At 39.7% G+C, this 22159-nt stretch overlaps 2 protein-coding genes across 9 annotated transcripts in view; one reads left to right on the forward strand and one right to left on the reverse strand.

The window, feature by feature from the left end:
- Positions 1-1142: 1142 nt before the first annotated feature.
- On the forward strand, positions 1143-14211 carry LOC147229360 (grainyhead-like protein 2 homolog). 4 transcript variants are annotated; one of them, XM_086154811.1, is made up of 15 exons: positions 1143-1388; positions 2091-2277; positions 2353-2769; positions 2850-2902; positions 3956-4175; positions 4249-4369; positions 5498-5592; positions 8851-9003; positions 9074-9128; positions 9321-9448; positions 9545-9582; positions 9692-9777; positions 9868-9953; positions 10626-10690; positions 10778-14211. In XM_086154811.1, exons 1-15 carry the CDS (start codon positions 1375-1377, stop codon positions 10896-10898), a joined length of 1839 nt encoding a protein of 612 aa, XP_086010937.1. In that variant the 5' UTR covers positions 1143-1374; the 3' UTR covers positions 10899-14211. The 4 variants fall into 4 exon arrangements, 2 of the variants coding, with proteins under 2 accessions (XP_086010937.1, XP_086010938.1); XM_086154812.1 differs by having other exon boundaries at positions 4249-4360; XR_015106778.1 differs by lacking the exons at positions 10626-10690; positions 10778-14211 and having other exon boundaries at positions 9545-9777; positions 9868-9894.
- The window catches only part of ncalda (neurocalcin delta a), a 53686-nt gene continuing 44328 nt past the window's right edge, over positions 12802-22159 (reverse strand). For all 5 annotated transcript variants that reach the window (XM_086154817.1, XM_086154816.1, XM_086154815.1 and 2 more), the window contains 3 exons: positions 17963-18068; positions 15814-15933; positions 12802-14610 (listed from right to left, as the gene is read on the reverse strand). In XM_086154817.1, coding sequence (XP_086010943.1) covers positions 15836-15933; positions 17963-18068 — 204 coding nt within the window. In that variant the 3' untranslated portion in view covers positions 12802-14610; positions 15814-15835. The remainder of the gene's footprint in view (positions 14611-15813; positions 15934-17962; positions 18069-22159) is intronic.

Consider the following 22159-nt stretch of genomic DNA (forward strand, 5'->3'; position numbering starts at 1 on the left):
AATAGATCGTATTATTGATTAAGGTCAGTTCGGGGTTCTAAAATATAAAAGACTGATGGGTGGGGAGTCTTTTTTCTGTCAATAAAACTCCGATCATGTAAATTAGAAGTCCTAGATTGTTTAAAAAACGAGTCTGTTGGAGAGGAACGGGGTGGGGTGTATTTAAGGTCGCGGACAATGTCACAAAACGTTACATTCTTTGCTAACGTTCATTAGCTTTAATGCTTACAAAGTTTAATAGCTTAGGTGAAGTAACTTATTGTCTAATAAAGTGGTCATCCCGATGACAACAGAACATATTGATTTTGATCGATGCAAAGAATAACACTCAAAATTTCAAAATCCCGAAGAGACGTGCCATCTGCTAGCTGGCTAATATTGCAATAAAGTTCGCTCGGAATAGCTACAAACAGCATTAGGTATATCTTGCACACAATTCGAATACTGGAAAATTACCACTGAAGATATAACCAGGTAAAACGTATATTTTACTTTAGTTGCGCCAAATGTTCAACGGCTACAACGTAACGCCTCTGGATCCTCGGACGTTCCAACGTGACGTTATTGCGCATGTCCCCGCCGTGGAATAAGGGTGTTTGAGCGTCTCGGAGAACAAGTAAATGAAGCATCAGTTCATGACGGACATATGGATCGCTTGAAACTAAAAACAAAAGAAATACAACGAAAACGAAACCGTTAAATAATAAACTCACAGTTCACATATCTGATTGTCCGTATCAGTTCTGACGGTAACGTCATTTTGCACAGTCCGGGTGCGGGATGGAACGCCAGCCACAAGATGTCACAGTACTAACACCGATAGGGCCGAGTGTAGACATAATAGTTTTTACACCACCGTTGTGAGCAAATTTTGACAAAGGCAAGTCCGACCTTTTGTGAAACAACTAATATCACGATAAGGATTTACGCCGTCGTTACGGAGGTCTGATTTATGGGTGGAGGAGGCGAGAAAGTCGTTATTCCTAGCGGCCCCACGCGCTCTCACTTCATTAACCAATAGGATCATGCCGCTCACCTGCGTGGATAAATCGAACCAATCAGCAGCCCGGCTTTCATTTCCTTGTTTACGCCGCCACCTACGGCGGTGCGCTGCCTGCTTCTAAATGGACCCATGTCTTCAAGAAGGACATACACCTGCCTTGAACAACAAATGTAGCGTCTGTACGTGATTTCTGCAGTTTTTGCGGTGAATTTCCATTAGTGTCAGTTTGATAAACTTCAGTGTCGTGTCTTAAAGATGATCTAATTGGCAGAGAACTTCAATAGCGGGCCTGGTCTCCCAACTACCTGCACTAACTTGAAAGTCCAGTTTCTCAAACAGCTCAGTCAAAACATTGAAATCCTGGAGGCAAAATGGATCTGGACAGGTAAGAGGATTCATTTGATAACTTTTAATAGTTGCTGCAGTAATGATACAAAGTTTTTGTTTACTTTTTATGCAGGGGTTTAATTTTCTTCTTTTCACCAGAGCGACATAAACTTGATTGACATTTAACACGATAAAAAGTTAATTTCCATCATTGGTATCATTACTGTCCTGACCTTATTTACTGTTTCTCATGTAACATTTAGGCCTTAGGTTGTGAAATGCATTGCAGACAAAGCAGAAATGCTGACATGACCTGTATTGTCCTGATTGCAGTTAATTCATTAACTTTATTTTTGAACAATTTTATTACTATCCATTTTATGAAATGTGCTTTTCACCTTTTCACATGCTCATAGCAAAATATTGGATCAGATACAATAAAAACTATCACAATCGGTAATTGACATATTTTAGGTCTCATTCCTGAGTGATCCTCCAAAGGTAGACATTTGAGCATGTTGCATTACTTGTGGGACAATTACAGTTTCTGATTCAGTTTACTTTTCAGTTTTATTCTTTAATTTGAGGAACAGTAGCTACCTTCAGGGGAAATAAGACAAATAAATGATGTGTAGCTTGCTGTTAAGTATGGTGAGAACTACCCTGGGGCATATTTGGTGGCTTGGCAGTTTTCACCTCTGTTAATACTAATGTGACTCTAGTAACAATTCGAAGGCCCTTTATCCTGCCATCTCCTCAGTAAGCAACTTGTGGCAGTGGTACCAAAAGCGACATTTGTGCCTCCTGGCCAAGCAAGCAGTGGTGAAGAAGACGTTTGGCGGACCTACCAGGAGAATCCGCTCTCTGCAGCCACCAAGGCCATGTTGAGTGTCAATGAAGATGAAAACAGCGCTGCAGCCCTGGGGCTCCTATATGACTACTATAAGGTGTGACACCTCAGGAAAAAAATGTGACAGCAATATGATGAGTACCATGATTTATTATTTCGTGTTCTCTCACAGGTTCCCAGAGAGAGGAGATGTGCTTCTAGCATTGTGAAACCTACAGATTCCTCTGCTCTCAGAGCAGGCCAATGCAGAAACTTAGGGAAGCTGTCGCAGCATCCTCAGGCTCCCGGTTCAATGCCTGTCAACCTCTGCATCAACAACGCTGCTGCAGCATCACATCGGGAAGCCATTTACAAACCTCCATGTCTAACGGGAGAGATCAGAGCGGCGGAGGTTAAAGGTGGAGATATGGCTGCTTCTGCTCTATTCAAAATAGATGATCAGATGTCTACATTTGGTTCCTGTGCTGGAGGAATACTTTGCCAGCCAAGCTACAGTGAATTGGCCCTTGCAGGGTGTATGAAAGAAGAACAGAGAAATACTCTAGACAGCATTTGTGTAGATGCTGTGGACAGACAGTTGGAGCATCATGTATGACCTGCTTTATTGAATTCACATTGGTATTTGTTTTCTGTTTTCCCTGAAAAAACTCACATAACGCTCTTTTACAGATGAACCACCAACATCCTTCCCTAAAAGTTGATATCCACCAAAGCCTACCACTGTGAGTTGAAACGTCTCAAGAAAAAAAACATTAAGATGCAAATACATTTGTCAAACTGACTCTGTACCACCCACACATTTACTTGTAACAATTATTTAGTGGGCAGGGCAATTCTTTTGTCCGTCACATTTTTAGCACAAAGCAGGGGAAGTTATTCCGATGTTAGAAGAAAGACAAGACCAGATGGAGGAGGGTCAGTGACAAAATAAATGTCGATCTCTAAATATTGATAATACAATAAGAGTAATGGCAATAATAATGAAACAGAGAGGTAACGGTTCTGGGAATAATAAGGGAGAATGAGGTTAAATGCATGTATGAAAAGATAGGTTTTAAGTTTGGTCTTGAATGTGTGCAGTTCTGTTTTTAGATCATTTTCTAACACTCTTAACTCCCGGGTCATTTGTTCTTTGGATGCAAAAATTTCAAATAGGTCAAAAATGATTATTTTTCAAAACGTTATTGCCATAGAAAAGACTTTGAAGCTGCCTTAGTAAATGTTTCACAGGATACGCGGAATGGGTCGGGAAGCTTTAAATTCATAAACTGTCCATTTGTAAACCGCCTACATCCCTTCACCATCGCTCTCCCCACTTCCCCATGGCATTCTTGTCAAGAGCCTGACATACTAAGTGCCACGTCAGGCTAATTAGCTGTGAGTGGAAGACTTCTAACCCCCCCCTCACCCCGATGTTGAGATGACATTTATGCTGACCTGCTGCTCCCCTGTAGGACTTGAGTGTATTTGTTATTTGTTCCACAGAAAGTTTTTTTCAAAATTGTCCGCATATCCATTTTTTCAAATGTGACTTCAAACCGAGTTGAGTGTGTAATAGCTTTGAACTGGGATGAGGCTTATATTGAAAATTGTTACTTTGATACAGTATTGTGGATTTGATGTCTAATTCCAGATAAGGGTTATTCTGGAGAATATCATTTCCTGTCCACTTGTCAATTTACAAACACTCGTCTGCCCAGCACATCAGAACACATGTTCATGAACGTGGTCAGCACTACTTGCTAATTTTGAAGTTGCTACTTGCTCTCTTCCAGTAAAAATTTCGAGTACTGTCTTGATGCCAGCGTCTCATTCCAACCTCAGCATGCAGAAGGACCAATTGCGTACCTGAACCGTGGCCAGTACTATTCGCTGACACTGTCAAAGTCTGGCCTTGGATCTTGCATGCGCCAGTCTAGAGGCAAAGTGGGGATTCCCTGCATTAAGCAAGACACCACGGAAAGCTCCAAGCTGCAGCCAGATACTATCGTACAGGTGGGGAAGCAGTGGGAAACTCAAAATTTTTTCCACTCTGAGAGTTTTTAAATTTCTTATTTGACCTCTGCAGAGTGTTGTCATGGTTGTCTTTGGTGAAGATAAGAACAGAGACGAGCAGCTGAAAAACTGGAAATACTGGCACTCCCGCCAGCACACCGCTAAGCAGAGAGTCCTGGACATTGGTAAGAGTGGTAAGCCAACCTCATCCATTCAATGCCTGAGAGCAGCTTTAAGTATAACAGATGGGAAATAGACCTGTGCCCAAAATTGTCTCCACGCTTGAGTGCGGAATACTACACTTACATGGAGAAATGTTAGCCTGCTTAATACAACCCAAACCATGGTTGTGAGGACAGAGTAACTGGAAAACTAGAAGCCCTCTGGACACTCCAGCCTCATATCCTGTGGTGGAGCATGACGCGCTTTGAGTACGTGTCAATCCTCGATTCCCACAGGAGCTCCGAGAGAAGGCAGCCAGTGAGTTTACATTTGCATAGATGTTAACAAGAGAAAAAGGTGGAGGCCTGGACTGAGGCCAGATCCCGTAAAGTCAGCAGGGAACAGGTCTCGACCTGCGGATTAAAAAGCAATGGAATGAGCCAGAGATGACAGTGTGGCGGTATTGTCTGGGAAATTCCTACTAATTCTGTGTAGTATAGAGCTGAATTTGTAGGAAATAACTAATCATTTGAGTGTTTCAGTCAGTATAAAGGGCCCTGTATGAAACCGAGCAGTTTTGTCATTACCAAAATACTAGATTGTTTCTTTGAGACTGAAGTGAGAGTAAAAGTTAAATAGATATTAACAGTAGGATGTATGTAAAGTGCCTGTTGGCGGTGTGAGCACGATTCTTCCCGTCTGCACGCCAAAGCGTCATTGGGCAAGACACTGAACCCCCGATTGCGTCCGATGATCTGGCTAGGATCTCGCATGGCAGCTCTGCCACCATTCGTGTGTTTGAGTGCACGAATGTAATCCAGTGTAGATTTATAAAGCACTATATACATCGACATTTTAATGTTCCCCAATACCGATTATATCTGTGAATTCAGAAGATACTGTTAGTTGACTGACGTATCAGTTGGGAAAAACAATGACCACATTTAAAACCACATTTCAAACTAATAATCACAAAACAATTTTACTCTTTATGTTGCATGAGACTCCGTTGTTTTCAAACGTTAACTCTGTGGAGTTGTTTGACCCAATATGGATCCTGCAACAAGTTGCTTGAAGGTATCATATTGTAAAGCCATCCTTCCAAATTTCCACTGCAAACATCCACTGAATGGCTTCTCTTAATTATTCTGCTTTTTAAGCTGACTACGAGGAGAGTCTCAGCTCAATTGGAAATGTGGAAGAAATCGCCTACAATGCAGTTGCTTTCACATGGGATGTCAGTGAGAATGCTAAGGTAAAAACATTTCTATACATTAAGACTATTTTTTTTTAGATGACAAGAGAATAACGTTGATTTAGAGCACGTCTGAGTTCATTATGGTATTCGAGGGGTTGGCTTTCTCACATTTCTTTTGTCTTAAAAAGGCAAGCCTGTGCTTCAAGAGTCTGTCTGTTGATCTTCAGCCACAGACTCGTGATTCACAACAGCTGAAGGAATACTGTATATGCCAGGCATTTCTGCTCATTCCTCGGCCCACCAGATCATAGCTCAGGGGTATTCCATGCTTTGTTTCGGTGGCCAGTTGACTCACACAACTGGCAGAGAGCATTTTAACACTTAACTGTAAACACAAGGGTTGGGCCACACACACACACATATATATATATATATACACTGCTCAAAAAAATAAAGGGAACACTTAAAAAACACATCCTAGATCTAAATGAATGAAATATTCTTATGAAATACTTTGCTCTTTACACAGTTGAATGTGCTGACAACAAAATCACACAAAAATGATCAATGGAAATCAATTGTATCAACCCATGGAGGTCTGGATTAGGAATCACACTCAAAATTAAAGTGTAAAAACAAACTCCAGGCTGATCCAACTTTGATGTAATGTCCTTAAAACGAGTCAAAATGAATCTGTGTTGCTTCCTGAGTGGACACTATGATTTCACAGAAGTGTGACTGACTTGGAGTTACATTGTGTTGTTCAAGTGTTCCCTTTATTTTTTTGAGCAGTATATATTGCATATACACAATTATATTATTGCTCTTTCATATCAGAAATATCTAAAGGCAAATCAGAGATATGCCAGATCTGGCTAAGATATGTAATAAAAGTGGAATTAATCTACTCCTCATTATGCCGGAGCACGGCAGATGCATTCAGTGCAGAGTATAACACATCAGTCATGCAATAAATGGTTCGATGGGGAAGCCTTAAGTTAAGATTTTATTGAATCTGACTATGAGGTATGGAGATTTTGTTTTTGTTTTTACTTCCATTTTAAAGGTTCTTATTCATGGTGCTTTTGAAGTGTGCTTTGCTTTTTATCCAAAAAGAATGGTTCTTGAAAATAAGCCAGTATAAACCACATTTATAGGCTCCTCAGTCATACTAATGTAAAGGCATTGATGTCTCTTTCCCCCTTATAACTATTCCTCAGTGAAGCTTCAACATATAGCAGAGTTGTTCGATTTGTACCGTAATTAATGATGGACCCTTATTGGAAGTCATTTTTATCAGTAGGTATCCTCAAATCTCTATCAAAATTGGTTAAAAGTGATTCCAACATTTTGGATGTGACACAAAAAAGTTTCTGAAATAACTGTCTAATTGTATATTATTTTTTGCATGTTTTGACCATAGACTATCTTGATATTTTTGTTTCTCCTGCTATTTTAGTAATTTTTCCCCCATACCTTTCCAAGCAAAATGACATGAAAACTCTGAAAAAACAGTTGATAAACTGCAAGGAATAATTTCTTAGAGATGTAGATGCACTTCTGGGAAAATTCAAAAAATAATCAAAGAATTTAAAATCATGAAAGAGAAGAATTGACCTGGAATTAAAATCAGTGAGATGCTATAATTTGCAAAGGAAATGTTCAAATTGAGTAAGAGACCAAGAAGTGTGTTTTAAAGGAATGATTAGAAATTTTGCAAACCATTTGCAAGAAGTTGACCAGAACAATAAGAATATTAGAAATAGAAAGGATTTGAATAGGTATTTAAAAAATTAAATATCCTTAGATTTTTACAACCTTACTTTTAGAATCCCTGCCTCAGAGACAGGAGTCGTGAATCTAATAGTCGTAGCAGCTTGTTATTTTTTTGCTTTGTGTGAATGAGCTCTCTCTCTCACACACACATACACACACACACACACACACACATACACACAGTACTGCACCAGCACCTTGGGTGGGGTTGACAAACAAAGCTTTGCTTTTGACAAGAGCTATCGTGTCACAAAAATTTTTTCCAGACTTAATGGATGCTTAATAATGCTGTCATATGAACCTTTTAGAGCTTTTTTTTGTTTCTTTGCCTGTGTTGTTGCCAGGCAACAACCATTCGCACTGTCAGGGGGAATGATATGTTTAGTTAAAGGTCTCATCCTACTTTCTATTTGTCTGTACCTGGTTGAATGGAGAACAGGAACAGTCGGTGAAAGTATTTTTGCTTTTCAGGAAGGTATTCTAAATACCAACCAGACACACACATATGCAAAACATCACCTCCATTAAAGCGCGCGCACATGCATGTAGGCAGATACATGGCTTGCTCTTAAAATGAAAATACACTGCTTTTGATGAGGTGTGAATTTGTACTGCTGTGTAGGAGACTTTTTTTTTTTTTTTTTTTTTCCCACTCCAGGCCTTTTCAGAGGCGAGCCCTCACTTCTGCAGGTTCAGACACGATGCTGGCGATGCTGTGTAGTGGGAAAAAACGCTTTAGGAATCATTGCCGTTATCCAGCCCTGCTGACGAGTTTCTCAGCCTGTCATTCCAGTTTAACCGGAATATTTCATTTGTTATTTTAGCTCAGACTATTCATGAAACCCAAAGAAGAAATGTTAATATCATACATTTTCACGATCATAAAATCAATTAGGCAGACATTGTTTTTGCTGTAAATAATGATTATTTCCATATTACCCTTATCAAAAAAATAATCAAGTGAAATTTCTCAATTTTCACGAGAGTTGTGTCTAACCGCAAATGGTCTATTAGTGTTTGTGGTCCCGGAGCCCTCGAACACTTACATTCTCTCTCTGTGCAGTAAAATGGTTTATTTTTACTGGATATATTTATTGAACTCGATGAGCTGCATTAATGTTTAGAAAAGGAAAACTCAGAAACAATTTTAATCCTAAATAAATAAATAAATAAATAAATAAATGCAATACCTTATTACTGCCTTTCAAAAAAAAAAAAAAAAAATTAAAGGAAGTGTGTTGTATCTGCTATAAAACCTGGGATGAATGTGCGTATGATTTTATTGTACCTAACTGATGGAATTGCTCTCCTTCTCTGATCTGTACACTCTCAAAACCCAGGATCAGCCTGACTGTTGGTTTTTAATAATCAATTCTCTGAATGAGACCCCCCTGCCATGTTTGTGACTGTGTGTTTTTCCATAAATCATTGTATGTGAAACACACATAAAAGGTAATCTAATGGAAAAACTCATCACCAATTCAATGTCACGACAAACACAAGCGTGACCCAGCTTTCTGCTGTATTTCTGTTTTCTAGATCCAAATTTCTGTGAACTGTCTGAGCACAGACTTCTCTTGTCAGAAGGGGGTTAAGGGAATGCCTCTGATAATCCAGATTGACACCTACAGCAGCTGGAGCAGCCGTCTCATCCACAGGGCCATCGCTCAGATTAAGGTCTTCTGCGACAAGGTGAGAAAGGGTCGGCCACTTCGGTAACTTGACATTTTAGCATAAATTTCAATGACTGCGTATTTCGCAGGGAGCTGAGAGGAAGCTTCGTGATGAGGAGCGGAGACAGGTGAAGAAGAGGAAAGGTGAAGGACAGTTATTCTACATCGTGGGTTCATGGACAAGATTAGCAAGCGCAATTTTTAAAAATCGGCTTCACAGGAAACAGGAAAAGGGTGAAAATGTTTAGACACGATCAAAAATCGTCGAGAGCGAGGCTACGTGTTGAGATCAGTTGCCTGGCAACAGATCCTGAGTTTACACTTTGTCTTCTTCAGGGAAAAATGGCTCATCTCCCATGAGCTGTGCTGAGAGCAGCCTGTTCAAGACCAAGACGGACCTGAAGTCCCAGCCGGTCCTCTTCATCCCTGACGTTTACTTTGACAACCTGCAGAGATCAGGACAGGTTAAAACACACACACACACACACACACACACACACACACACACACACGCTTCCTGAGTCAAAGACAGCGATCCAATTTTCATGCATCATTCTCAGGTCTTTGCTTTTAACACTGAAGAGGTCAACAGGAACAGGTGCGTTTCTCCCTGGTTAAACATCCAACTGTCATTAAAAGTAGTAAAGTTCATTGATTCAGAATATTTGTGGCGAAGACATATTGGAAAGATCCGGTGTCTTTCTCAGTGATCGGATGAAGGAAAGGTCATACGCTGATGAAGCGGTCGCCCCATCTCAGCCCAAGAAGGTCAAACTGGACGATGAAAGGAAAGGTTCGCGACACCTGATCCGTCTCGCGCTCGGCATTTTTCGGAACGCGCATCGTAAATGTTGTAAATCTGATTTAATCTGTGGATCATTAGTTCTGCTGTATGTGAGGAAGGAGTGTGATGAAGTGTTTGATGCCTTGATGCTGCGCTCCCCAACCCTCAAGGCCCTGATAGAGGCTGTGAGTATCGCTGGAGTTTAGGTTTCTCTAAAAGGAATAGATTGGCCAAATTCATAATTGTCAAAAATAAGTCAGCTGATGGTGATATGGTATTATTCATGCACTGTGATTCAACATCTTTGTAAAAACAGTCTGTAAAGCAATTTTAATGTGTTTATATATTTAGTCAGTTTCAAGTCAGATGTGGAGAGTTACATGTTTCATATGTGAAATGAACGTAAACAGCAGCTAATTGCTCAACTACACTATTATTATACTACCTTGAAGTAGTGCTACTTAACATTAACACTGTTTGTCCTTGTAGTTGACAGTACTTATGTGGATGTTAATATATAAAAATATCACGATTTACAGATGTTGAAATTTTCGTCTCCAAAATGTTCCAAGCAGCTTAATGAATCACTTTTAAGAGAAGTAACCTTTTCAAAAATTTTGATTACGTATCGTAAAATGTGCTATCGCCAACTTTGCAGCGGCTGTTTCAAACCCCTTTTTGAGCATTTTATTCTCTCACTTTGCTGAATGCGTCTGCATTTTCCCCAAACATACCGTTTTAGAAGTTGGATTTATCACTTTTAAACTAGTGACCCAGGTTTGCAGCCTGGACTGTAGCCTAACAGACAGTCTCTCTCAAACACTAATGCACCATATGGTTTTCATCATATTATCCAGATCTCAGAAAAATACGCCGTGCCTGTCCACAAGATGGCTAAAGTTTACCAAAAAAGCAAAAAAGGGTGAGCAAAGTATCCAAAGATGCGATTGAGAGTTAAAAGAATTTCACTTCGCAGTTGTTTTACCTGCCTATTTGTCATGTTCTTCAGGGTTCTAGTGAACATCGACGATAACATTATTCAGCATTTCTCCAATGAGGACACCTTCATCTTGGCTATCGAGAGCTCGGCAGACTCCTTGCGTGTCACTCTGTCAGAAATCAGCGCGTAGCAAAAGCTGCAGTGTGCCGGGGGGGGGGCGAAGGAGGCACTTTGGTGATGTTCTGTGTAGAAACTGAATGTATCTTTAGGGATTTTCCACCTAGACAAACTTGCTCCAGCTCAGCACCTGATACTAGTCAGGCCACGGGAGGAGGTGGTATTCTCAGAATCACCAGCTTCAGTTTCAGAACTCTTAAGGAGCTGGATCAGCGCTGAGTTGAGTAAAAGTGCCTGAGACTTCCCAGCTGACTTTCTATACAGAGTCACTGATAGGACTTTGATACTAAGTGCACCAAAGAAGCCGCCAAATCCACCCAAAAGAAAGTCTCCATCGGATTCAAAACAGAGACAAGTGTTTGCTTTAAAAGGGCCATCTGCCATCCTTTGTGCTCCCTCCTCTCGATATGAAAGATTTTAATGGACTCAGTTAGGTGCTTTGTAAGTCTTTGCAAATGGCTCGGTTTTTTTTGTAGCATACATATATTTTTAAATGTATCAGATGGTTCTTGTGTTATGAATGTTTGTCCCAAAGGAACTTCATTTTTTTGCATAATTTTTTTTAAGGATATTTCTATTTTTTTTTTGACACTGGCCACTGAATGGTTCCAGTTGCTACCAGGGAAATGAGCTCTCCCAGGTTGTGAGTACATGCTGGTGTCTCTGGAGGTGCTGTTATTGGAAGACTGCAGGTCTCCAGGATGCTGTTAAACTGTTTACTTCCTCTGACTGTGTTTATTGTGTTTCATCTCACTGTAGAGACTGTCATCATTCATATTAATGACATTAGGCCTTTGTTCCATTTATACGATCATGCGCTGTAACTGCTGAAAACCATCATCTTAATTGTCTAAATGCTTCTTCCAGCTAAGGCAAAGTATAACACACTCCACAATGTCCGCTATGTACTTTTTGTTAAAAGATATAGTTTTTTTACACTTGTACTTGTCTGTTTATGTCTCATGTCACTTGCGAACGCGGTCACTTCAGTTTGTGAAAGTTTCATATTTTTTGATTTATGATTTGTTTATAAAGGTCATAAATCAATATTAAATGGTAGAGGTTTTAAAGTATGAAAAGGCGCTTGGGGGTGGGTGGGTAGTTGGGTGGGGGGTATTTGAATATTGATTAAAGTAGCTTGAAAAGGGTTTTAAACAAATGTTTTTGTTTGTTTTTTTCTACTCAACACTTCGATTCCATTTCAGGTAGAAAAACGATTTGCGGAAAAAAGCAATTCTTGTACTGAAAATCAAAGTGCTTGTGGTGATAAATAGAAGTTGACAATTTTGCATCAGTATCTTTTTGAATGTGTGTTCCCGTTACCTCCTATTTTACAGAATAAATCTGTGCCTCAGTGAGTTCCTGTTTTACATTGATTTGTTTCTTTTTTGGCCTGTTTTACTTTACTTCCTGCCTGCCGTTTTGTTTTTCCTCCTGTGTAAAAGCATCCTTTGGCCTAACATATCCACCTGTCTATTGCTGTGCCATTAGCTGTTTGTCCTATCACTTCACATGCTCCTCTGTTAGTAATTTCCAGTTCAATAGGCAGTTTTCTGGATACATTTTTATTCCCATTTCTGGCAGCTTGCTCCTTTTTCTCCTTGGGTTTTGATTCTGGCTCTAACATTTCAATCACCCAATAATCAGAAATTAAAATCTACCATTACATTTCCTCAGAGGATTACTTTGTGTGAGTATTAATACATTTGGGTGATATATTTACAGCCGGCATTAGCTAACTTAATTGTAAGAGGTTGGTTCAAGATGTTTGGATGCCTAATATCTGCAACACCCACATTGATACTAATACATTTGAAAAGCTGATGTATTGTTTTGGTTTTAATATCTATATATATCTAATGTACGTACAAACCACCACTAACAACCACAATAGAAAACGTGGCATTACTTCAATGTTTGCACACAAGAACTTGTAAATTTAATACTTGCTTTTGGAAGTTGGCCAAAAAAAGGAATCCTGTGTTTTCTAAAACTGCAGTCACTAAACACAGGATCCCATACAAAACCTACAAAATGCAACAATTAATGAACATTCCTTCAACATGGCAAATGTACAGTATAAATGTATACAATACTGTTTTTGTTTTAATTTGGCACCTGACCACATTATGCTATTTTGCATGAAGAAATGTTACATTTGATGCGGCTTAAAAAAAAACCAAGAAAACAAAAACCTCATAAAAATACAATAAAAGCAACACATTGTGACAGTATCATTTGCAGTAGTTGTGATTTTTGTTTGTCTGCATGTTTTTTTGTTGCAAATACATTTCTCTTCCTACAAAAAAAAAAACAAAAAACAACAAAACAGCAGTTATTCAACAAAACATTCAAAGCTTCTCTTACTGGAAAGCAATAAAAAAAAACAAAAAAAAAACGGAACAGCTTCCTCTGACCTGGGCGTGGAGGATGAGGGGGTCTCGATTGCATTTGGGGAAGGGGGGGGTCAAATTCATCCCGTGCGTAATAACTTTTCCAACAAATAGCTCAATTTTTCTTCCAAAAGCTCCAGGTTGCTTTCCCTACATTGCTTTTAGTCATTAGCCCTGTCAGCTCTGGCAGTTGATATGCCATCAACAAGACCAGAATTACCAACCTTGACAAACCTAACATACAGGCAATAGAGGTAAACACACACATGCACGTCAGGCACATGCATTTGTGTTATTTAGTCTACATCCTCCTGTTTTTTGACATGCGGTACTAAAAAAAAAACATCTACATTTGAATGTGAAGACATATTTCTTGAGTCTTCCTCATAGTAAAGAAACTTGATTTGCATGCTTGATATCCTGCCACAGTTTAAATAAACAAACAATATTATTATTTCACAACATTTGTTCCAGGGCTCGAAAATGGTATTCTGGAAATTGCATTCCAAACTGAGGTGCACTCTAGTACATTTACGCAACACTCAGATATTTTTCCTCAAAGTGGAGCCCAGTAATAAGCCATCACATGCTTATTGATATAAGGAACCAGTAGAATAGATGTCAAATAATGGGATATTTCAACCTTCATTACTTTAGTGAGACTTCACAGACTCTCGGCGATGCTTTAGGATGCATATGCATAGTAGCATAATATTACAATTCCTTGTCGCCCCAGCAAAAAACAAAAAAGTGGAACAAAGTCAAAATCGCATTTCAAAATGCACATGTACACATTCTCACAGTAAGTAAAAAAAAAAAAAAAAAGAGAGGGAAAAAAGCGGTCCTTTTCAGAGTGAAGTCCGCTCCGCAGAGGATATATTCATACCTACAGTATGCCCTTTTACTAAATACGTCACATTTCACAGTCTCTCCTGTTCTTCTCATGCACGCACTCTGTCTACGATACACTGGAGTGAAAGGTAGGCTCCGTGCTGCCCGGACTGGACACAAAGAGCCAAGCATACACACTGATACAGAGACACCAGTTAATATATACAACCTACCGCAGACCCTCTCAATGTGCCCGTCAATTACACAATCATTTGGGATAAATAACTTGATTAACACTTGGAAAATGTCCGAGGTTTAAGTTTCGACAGGGGTTTGATAAACTGCTCGGGGGGGGGAGTGGCCGGGGGTTGTGCACATCTTTGAAGTCCTCAGTGCATACGGAAGGCCTTTCTTCTTCACCGTCATCACCTTGTCAGTCTTCATCATCGGTCTGTTCCAATAGAGAACAGCTCAGGGCATTTAGTGTCACCCTAAGAAGCACTGAAATGGGGGGAAGAGACTTGATCAACATTGATAGAACAAATAATTGTATCGCGCTGCAAGGGCAAGGGTGACATTGAACTTATGAGCTTACTTTAACTTAAAAAGGCTCCTGACAAATGGGACCAAAGGCCAGTGTAAATGGGAAAGGTTCTTTCTAATACTACCCCATTTACCTCTGGCATTAAAATGTAATCCGTGTGATCTGGATGTCAGTGGCAGTGGAAAATGCTCGGTGCTGCCTGACCCACATCTGGCTGGCCTTGTGTTCAGTTCTCAGGCAAGGTGTAAACACAATCTGTACCCGCACAATGAAACACTCTTGCTATGAACTTCTAACCTCAATTCCCTCCTGGTGCTTTGCACTGCGGAAGCTGGAGGTGCAAGACTCACATCCCAACCATCAGATGACACAGATAAACTGAACCAAGTGGAAAAAATAAAAGAAGTTTTACAGGAAAGGGGAGTTTATATGGCCTTTGAAAGACCAAAGCGGGCTGCAGTCTTTATTGTATTCTAGGACTCAACGTAAAAATAATACTGTCCAAATATAGATTGCTTTAAAACTTGTAAATATCAGGAGTCACCAACACTATCACGATAACTCATATGAATACATTCAAAAATTCAATGATTAAATTACTAAATCACTATGTGATTCTTATTTTCATGCACACAGAAGGTAGTAAATACTGCAAATCCTATTCTAGTATGTCAATGGAATCTTTGTCTGAAACTATACAATACAAAGCACCAGGACATCTGTAGGCTCCCTTTCTGACTGGCGGCTTTTCAAAGCAAAGACTTTCACCCATAAAGATACAATTACTTATAAACTATGTTACTGGTTTTCAAGTGAAATCCAGCTCCAAAAAAAAACACTTGAGATGCTCCAAACCTTCAGGAGCTGCTCCAGAATAACTACCCATAACGCCTACAAAGTCTCTCATATCAGTCCAGGACACACAAATAGTCACAGATCCAGTGCCAGCATACATCCTACATCCTGCACAGCGCTCATCCTGCTTTCCAGCCAAGACCGGGAAAAAAAGCTTCGCCTCTGAGGCCGCATGAGACTTGGAGATGAGTTTTCACCATCCCGTGGACTTTAAATCCCCTGCTTGTTGACACTTTCTTATATCTGACTTTAAACACACGTGACATGTTGCATGGGAGTTGGAGAAACGCGACGGTGATCCTTACAAGTGGCGCTGCTGCCTGATGTTTAGAACTGTCCGGCGCTGCTCGGGTCGCACTGCAATAGGCGAACGATCGAGGGGTCGCTCTTGGCTCCTTTGATGAACTCCTCAAGGGACAGCTTGCCTAAACGCAGAGGACAACAGAAAAGGAGTTTTGACTAGTTCACACAGGGCATTGTGTTAAAACCGAACGCTTCAGACGCTCCTCTGTGCCCACGCCCATCAGACAGTACAATAGAAGTCTGGACGGCACACAACTCCGACCGGCCTGAGGTGCATCTGTGCCGCTTCCACAATTCCGCGATCTCACTCCCCTTCCCCATCCACTACCTCACCCGTTCACATCATGTCCGAACTCTGCTGTCTCTCTTATCCTCGTTTGTCCCGGCTCGCACACATCCTGCCTATTTTAGTTTATTTATTTTATTCATTGCTACTTATTTTTGTCACTCTATTTATATTGTTGTTTAGTTCTACTTGTGTATTTTTCACCCCCACTGTTCCTTGATGTTGCCCATTCTCAACCCTGATGTTGTTGTCTGTTATCTATATATCTGCTATTTATTTATTTTTTGTCTCGCTATCCCTTCTTTTCTGCCTCTCTATTTCTATTTCTATCTATCCTTTCTATTTCTAATTCTATCTTATCGTATCTTAAACGTAACTATGTCACTAGAAATAAAGAGGTCCTGTTGACCGAGTGATCATTATCAGCATTTATGATTATCTGGTTGAGCTAATTTTTTGAAGGGATAATTAAAGGGAGAATCTAAAATGGTCCTTTCCAGATTCCGTGACGCAAACGGTCTTCTTTAATAAGCTTATAGTCAACCTCTGACCATGGGGTGGCAGTGTTGCGACAGCTCTTCTTCCACCTGATAATGGAAAAATAAGAACCCCCATCAAGTTGCCTCTCCTCATCAGAAGAGGCAAAACAAGACAACACGTCAATCTCCAAGTCAGGGCTCTCTTATTTTCGCTTATTCTGCCGATGCAGCAGCTAATTTTTAATTGCGCGCCTCATCCCTTTGTACCCAATATGCATATCTGCAGTGTGGGTCATTAAGGTGTGTGTGTGTGTGTGGATGTATTCATGGTTAAATAATGAGGTCTGAGCGTGAATTTGGTCATCAAGGGGTTGCCGCTTGAGTCTGGAGTGTGTCTGTGCTGGATAGCCGGCCTGGTTTGCATAAAGAACCCAGCTGACACCCAACAAACCAGGTGGCAGTGACAAACCGCTCCATACATATGCAAGTAGGAATTCTGCAGTCTCTTCACAGTGGATTCGACCAATGGCAGACCTGTTCTGCCCTCCGGCAAAGAGTTTTCCTCATCGACTAGAATTCATTGGAAATCACCATGAATCAGCCAGCTATCGGGTATTTTATGAACTTACTAAGAACAGGGCATACAAGGAACGTCACTTGCTTGGTCAGAGATATTCAGAGGCAGATCGTGGTTTAATATTCAGCAGACACGAGTGTGATGGGGACAGCGTCCAGGTTGCACCCATCACGGAGGATGCAAGCGGCAGCTTATGAACCTTGGTTCACATATATTCATATTTCTACATTTTGTGATTAATAATCAAAAGGGCTTGATTGCATTGGAAGGATCAGACTATCACTTACAAACATATTGAAATATGGGTTTTGGACGCCATGCTTTGCTATGTTTACATGCCCTGCAATAATTTGACTCTTGGAAGTGCTTGATGATAATTGGGCTATTTCATAAAGGCTCCTGTCCAACAAGCACACTCACACACAAAATTAGATATTACGATAAATTAATACTGGTATTTCTAAAACAACATTGCAATTGCTCTTGTTCAAGAACCTTTAGAAAAAATATGTTTGACCAACAATTACATTTTAATTGTATCAAATAAGTCTACAAGTTGAGGGCATGTGAAATCCTTATCTCTACATTTTTCTCCCTCCTAATCTTATGTTTTCCCCCTTTATATTTACGTGTATTGTAGTCTTCCCTTACCCTCACTCAGCCTTTCCCAACAACTGTGTGTTTGTACTGTTTCATCTGTCTCTCACTTGTAAAGCGTCTTTGAGTATCATGAAAAGCGCTATAGAAAACCTATGTATTATTATTATTATTATTATTATTCTAAACAACATGGCAGGAATTGAGCTCACCGTCTCGGTTGGTGTCCATCTGCCTGAAGATCTTCTCCGTCCTCTTCTCAGGTGTTGACTCATCCTCGGGCATTTTCATCACAGATGACACCATCTTATAGATCGCCTATTCGAGAGACACAAATGAAGCCATGCAGTCCATGACTGATCTGCCCACAGCCAAACTCCCATTGTACCGACTGCGACACAATCTGTTACTATCGGTGCATTTTTGCGTTTATCAGAGGATTCAAATGTAGGAGTTGACAATCCATCTTACAAGAAATATAGAAAACAAAACATACCCTTGCTTGCCTATTGATTAGGCATATTTGTGCAACTCGGGATCAACTCGGTCATAAATTCAGCTCCGACAGAAGATCATTGTTGGTTTTTAATATACTGTTTATAATATTATATTTTCTAAAATAAAACGTTGCTAGTCAAAATAATGGGATACAATACAACAACCTAGTCACGCAAGTAAATCCAAGGCAGGGCTGTTTTATAGGACTGTTTTACATAGTGCAGGTGCACTGATGTAATGTCACATTCCATTTTAAGCCTACTGTAGTCTTCCTTGTTTGGCAAGTACACATGTACCAGTTTTTTTTTTAAAATAAAGTTTCTTGTTTTCCCTCATTATCATTAAAACATGAGACAATCATTGTAAATTCTACAGAATTCAGCAAACTTCCTTCACGGGGAAAAAACAACCCACCACCTCTGAGTTGCAGTGAGAAAATAAAGACGACCAAACACTGAGGCAAAGCTCAATAAAAGTAAAGAAAAACAGAATGGAGTTATCAAATGGAACGTGTTAGACAGTGCTCTCCATCATCAAACCAAGAAATGAGGGTAAATATTTTGGCAGAGGGATTTTCAACCCCGACTACAGTTCCAACACACTGGCTCGGCATGTTAGAAAAAAACACTCTTTTCTTTTCCTTGTCATTTGTCACGTGTCTGCATGTTTGCAGTACCGGTAATTGAATTCCCAGAGCAGAGAAGAATTCAGTCCGATACGTCAACTACATTTCCCTTAACAACCATCCAGTTACTGGTGCATGGTAAGTTTCAGTTAGAGAGTAAGGAATCGCACACACACACATACGCGCACAAGCATAGCCAGACTGTCGGTAAGCGGGGAAATCACTTCTTTCCCAGTCTGTAATGAGGTGGATTTGAGGGGAAGGGGAGTCGGCATGTGAACAGCAGAGGGCTGATTGAGATTACCGCGGAGAGGAGGCTTTAAATAGGTGCTGGTTAGACTTCCTATTACACAGAGGCAGGGAGGTTCGTCTCCAGGGTCACAGTGCAGCCGAGGCGCCGCGGTTAATATCAGCCTTCATTTCACTCTAGAGTCTGTTATAATCAGAATTCTTCAAAGCGCTAAGTATATTTAGCCAATAATACACGTTGAGGATTTAGCTCTTAGTCTAATCCAGAGCACTGCGGGGAAAGAAGATTAAATTCCTAAATCCCAAAATTACAAGCAACCAATAAGAAGTGAAACAATGTGAAACTTATAACCCTCTAACCAGAAATGGCGCTGTGAAAATGGTGAAAAACCAAAGGATAGATTTCACCTGAAGCAACTTCAACAAATAACTTCTAATAACTGTTTAATACATGAAATAATGACTCAGTCTATTCTCTATTCTTCTGGTCTAGATCGAAGTAGTCATTGACTCAAAGTAATTCATCACTCGAATGGTACACACACACACACACACACACACACACACACACGAAAAGTAAGATTCAGGAACCAAAAGTTAGTGTGTGTACACAGCAAACAGACAACATTGCAATGCTGAAATAAAGGATGACAAAACTCTAAACAAACCGATAACAAAAAGAAGACGGTAATACTGAAATGATAAAAATGTGAAAGAAAGCAATTATTATATTTGTGATTTATTCATGAGTGAAATGCTCCTTGACACGGAGTACTTTCGCCTGCAGTGTGACTACTTTTGCTACCGAGACTCACATCGGCAATTCAGTAGCAGCCTCATTATGTTTTTCTCACACAAATGACAACCCGTCTGCCGGGGTGACCCCCTTGTCCGCCTGTCCGTCTCCATCCAAACATCAACAGTGGTGGTTCCTCATTTCTTTTAATAATTCAGCTGTCGGATATTTCGAACAGCTGCATTTGCGATATGTCTGTAGCCAGCATGTTTTTACATGCTGTGATCCCTTCACATGAGGTCAGCTGTTTATGCATGGTGTTGAGAGTGTGTCCTAATGATTGAGGCACACTTTTCAATTCTGACTCATCCAGCTCCCACAGAAAAAAAAAAGAGCTCATTTCCTCTCAGTCCCATTAGTAAGTAAAAATATCCTGTCTGGAATGACTCCCTTCTCTTTCTGTGATTTGCCGAAGCAGTTGTTACCATAAGCTTCATCTTTATATACAAAAATGTGACCTATCACTGTAATGAATCACATTCCTCCTCCTGCAGCCTCTCATTCCTCCAATAAATAGTGAAACTGACTCCCATCCCATTGCTGGGAATGAGACACATTTGTATGTACGCCGCTTGAAAAATGTGGCCGTAAGTGTGTCAGAATACCAGCAATTTAGGTCTAAAGAATTGGATTCCTGTGTGTCCTCAATGACTCCGATCCATTTACACCTGTCCGCTGTGGCTGGCTGCCCCTTGAAAAGGCCCAAAGGCAGACTTTGCCCAGATTTCGTTTTTTTTTTTTGGAGCAATTTTCTTGCTACAACCTGAAAGCCTGAAAAGGAAAGGAAAAAAAAAATCTTTTGTACCCTGTAAGAGGTGAGCTACTAGCTCTCGTGGAGCCACAAACATACAGTGCTGCAGTTAAGTGAGAGCAGATGGGGAGAGTGGCGGAAAAAAAAAGCCCACACACAGCCAGTGAACTACAGTTCTATTACCTGGCCACCTCTGAATGAGTCAGAAAAAAAAACCATAATCTAATAAATGCCCTAGTTGTCACTGTATTTCTACCCCAAAAGTAGTTCAGAGAATACAGAGACAGTAGAGCGGCAGTTTGCGACAAAGAGAGAGAGGATGTGAGACTGAGGGATGCGGTCTACTTTTATTATGCATTGACACAGCCAGCTGAACACCCTTTGAGTAATTATGTTGTAATACATATCCAGATTTTCTACATTTCCCATGGCAACTCTGTCTGCATGAGCAGTAATTCAGTTATTCTGCTATTGTTTTGGTTCTCTGAAAATCACCAGGATAAATGGCCTCCTATTTTTTTTTTTTTGTTGCTATTTGAAACGGAGAACCTCCCCTCTGCACTCATCTGCTCCCATGATGAAAGGTGGAAGGTAGACAAAAGTTGTATATCAGCTATTGATGAACGCGTGAGATGATTGCCTGCGCCTCCGCCGCATTCAGAGTTCGTCATTATCCGAACAAAACGAGCCGGGCTGGCTTCAATCCATCTAATTTAATTTCTTCCACAGCAATGCTAATTATGAGCATCACAAGCATTTACTAACCTTTTTGCTGCAGATAACATTAGCGAGATGGGTCGAACTGGAAATTCATGAAAATTGAGGCAAATGGGAGTGGAAACTGACAGAACATGGTGCCTTAAGTGAAATTTTGGCAAGTTTTGCCACAGTATGACTTCAGAGGTAAATAATGTGAGTAGAAAAAAAAATTACAAGAATAACATGCATACAATAAAATAAATAAATAATAATAATAAAATAAAATAAAATAAAAATTAAATGCATACAAAAAAATTATATATATATTTTTTATTATTGTTATTTATTTATTTTATTGTATGCATGTTATTCTTGTAATTTTTTTTCTACTCGCATTATAATGATAAAAAAATTAAAAAATATATATGTATATGTAATTTTTTTTAATTTTTTTTATTTTTCATTATCATTTCTTTTTTGTATGCATGTTATTCTTGTAATTATATATATATATATATATATATATATATATATATATATGTATATATATATATGTATACACACACACACACACACACACACACACACACACACACACACACACACACACACACACACACACACACACACATATAGTAATGTTAGCTACCACTCTTTGAATCTCAAATACATTCCTTTCTACTTTAAAATAATGCTATTTAAGTAGTCATCATTTTCCCATTCAAATCATCCAATGATATTTCCACATGTAAGTATTTTCACAAAATGTAAATTTTTAATATGTTCTTGGA

The sequence above is a fragment of the Fistularia commersonii genome, chromosome 11, assembly GCF_037954325.1.
Source record: "Fistularia commersonii isolate RoL2024-O1a breed Wild chromosome 11, RoL_Fcom_v1.0, whole genome shotgun sequence".
NCBI classification, from domain to species: Eukaryota; Metazoa; Chordata; class Actinopteri; order Syngnathiformes; family Fistulariidae; genus Fistularia; species Fistularia commersonii.

What these genes read in the sequence shown, in the direction of transcription:
- LOC147229360 (XM_086154811.1), top strand. An exon ending in TCCTATATGACTACTATAAG is followed by an intron (nt 2,278 to 2,352) that starts GTGTGACACCTC and finishes GTTCTCTCACAG; the next exon opens with GTTCCCAGAGAGAGGAGATG. An exon ending in ACAGACAGTTGGAGCATCAT is followed by an intron (nt 2,770 to 2,849) that starts GTATGACCTGCT and finishes GCTCTTTTACAG; the next exon opens with ATGAACCACCAACATCCTTC.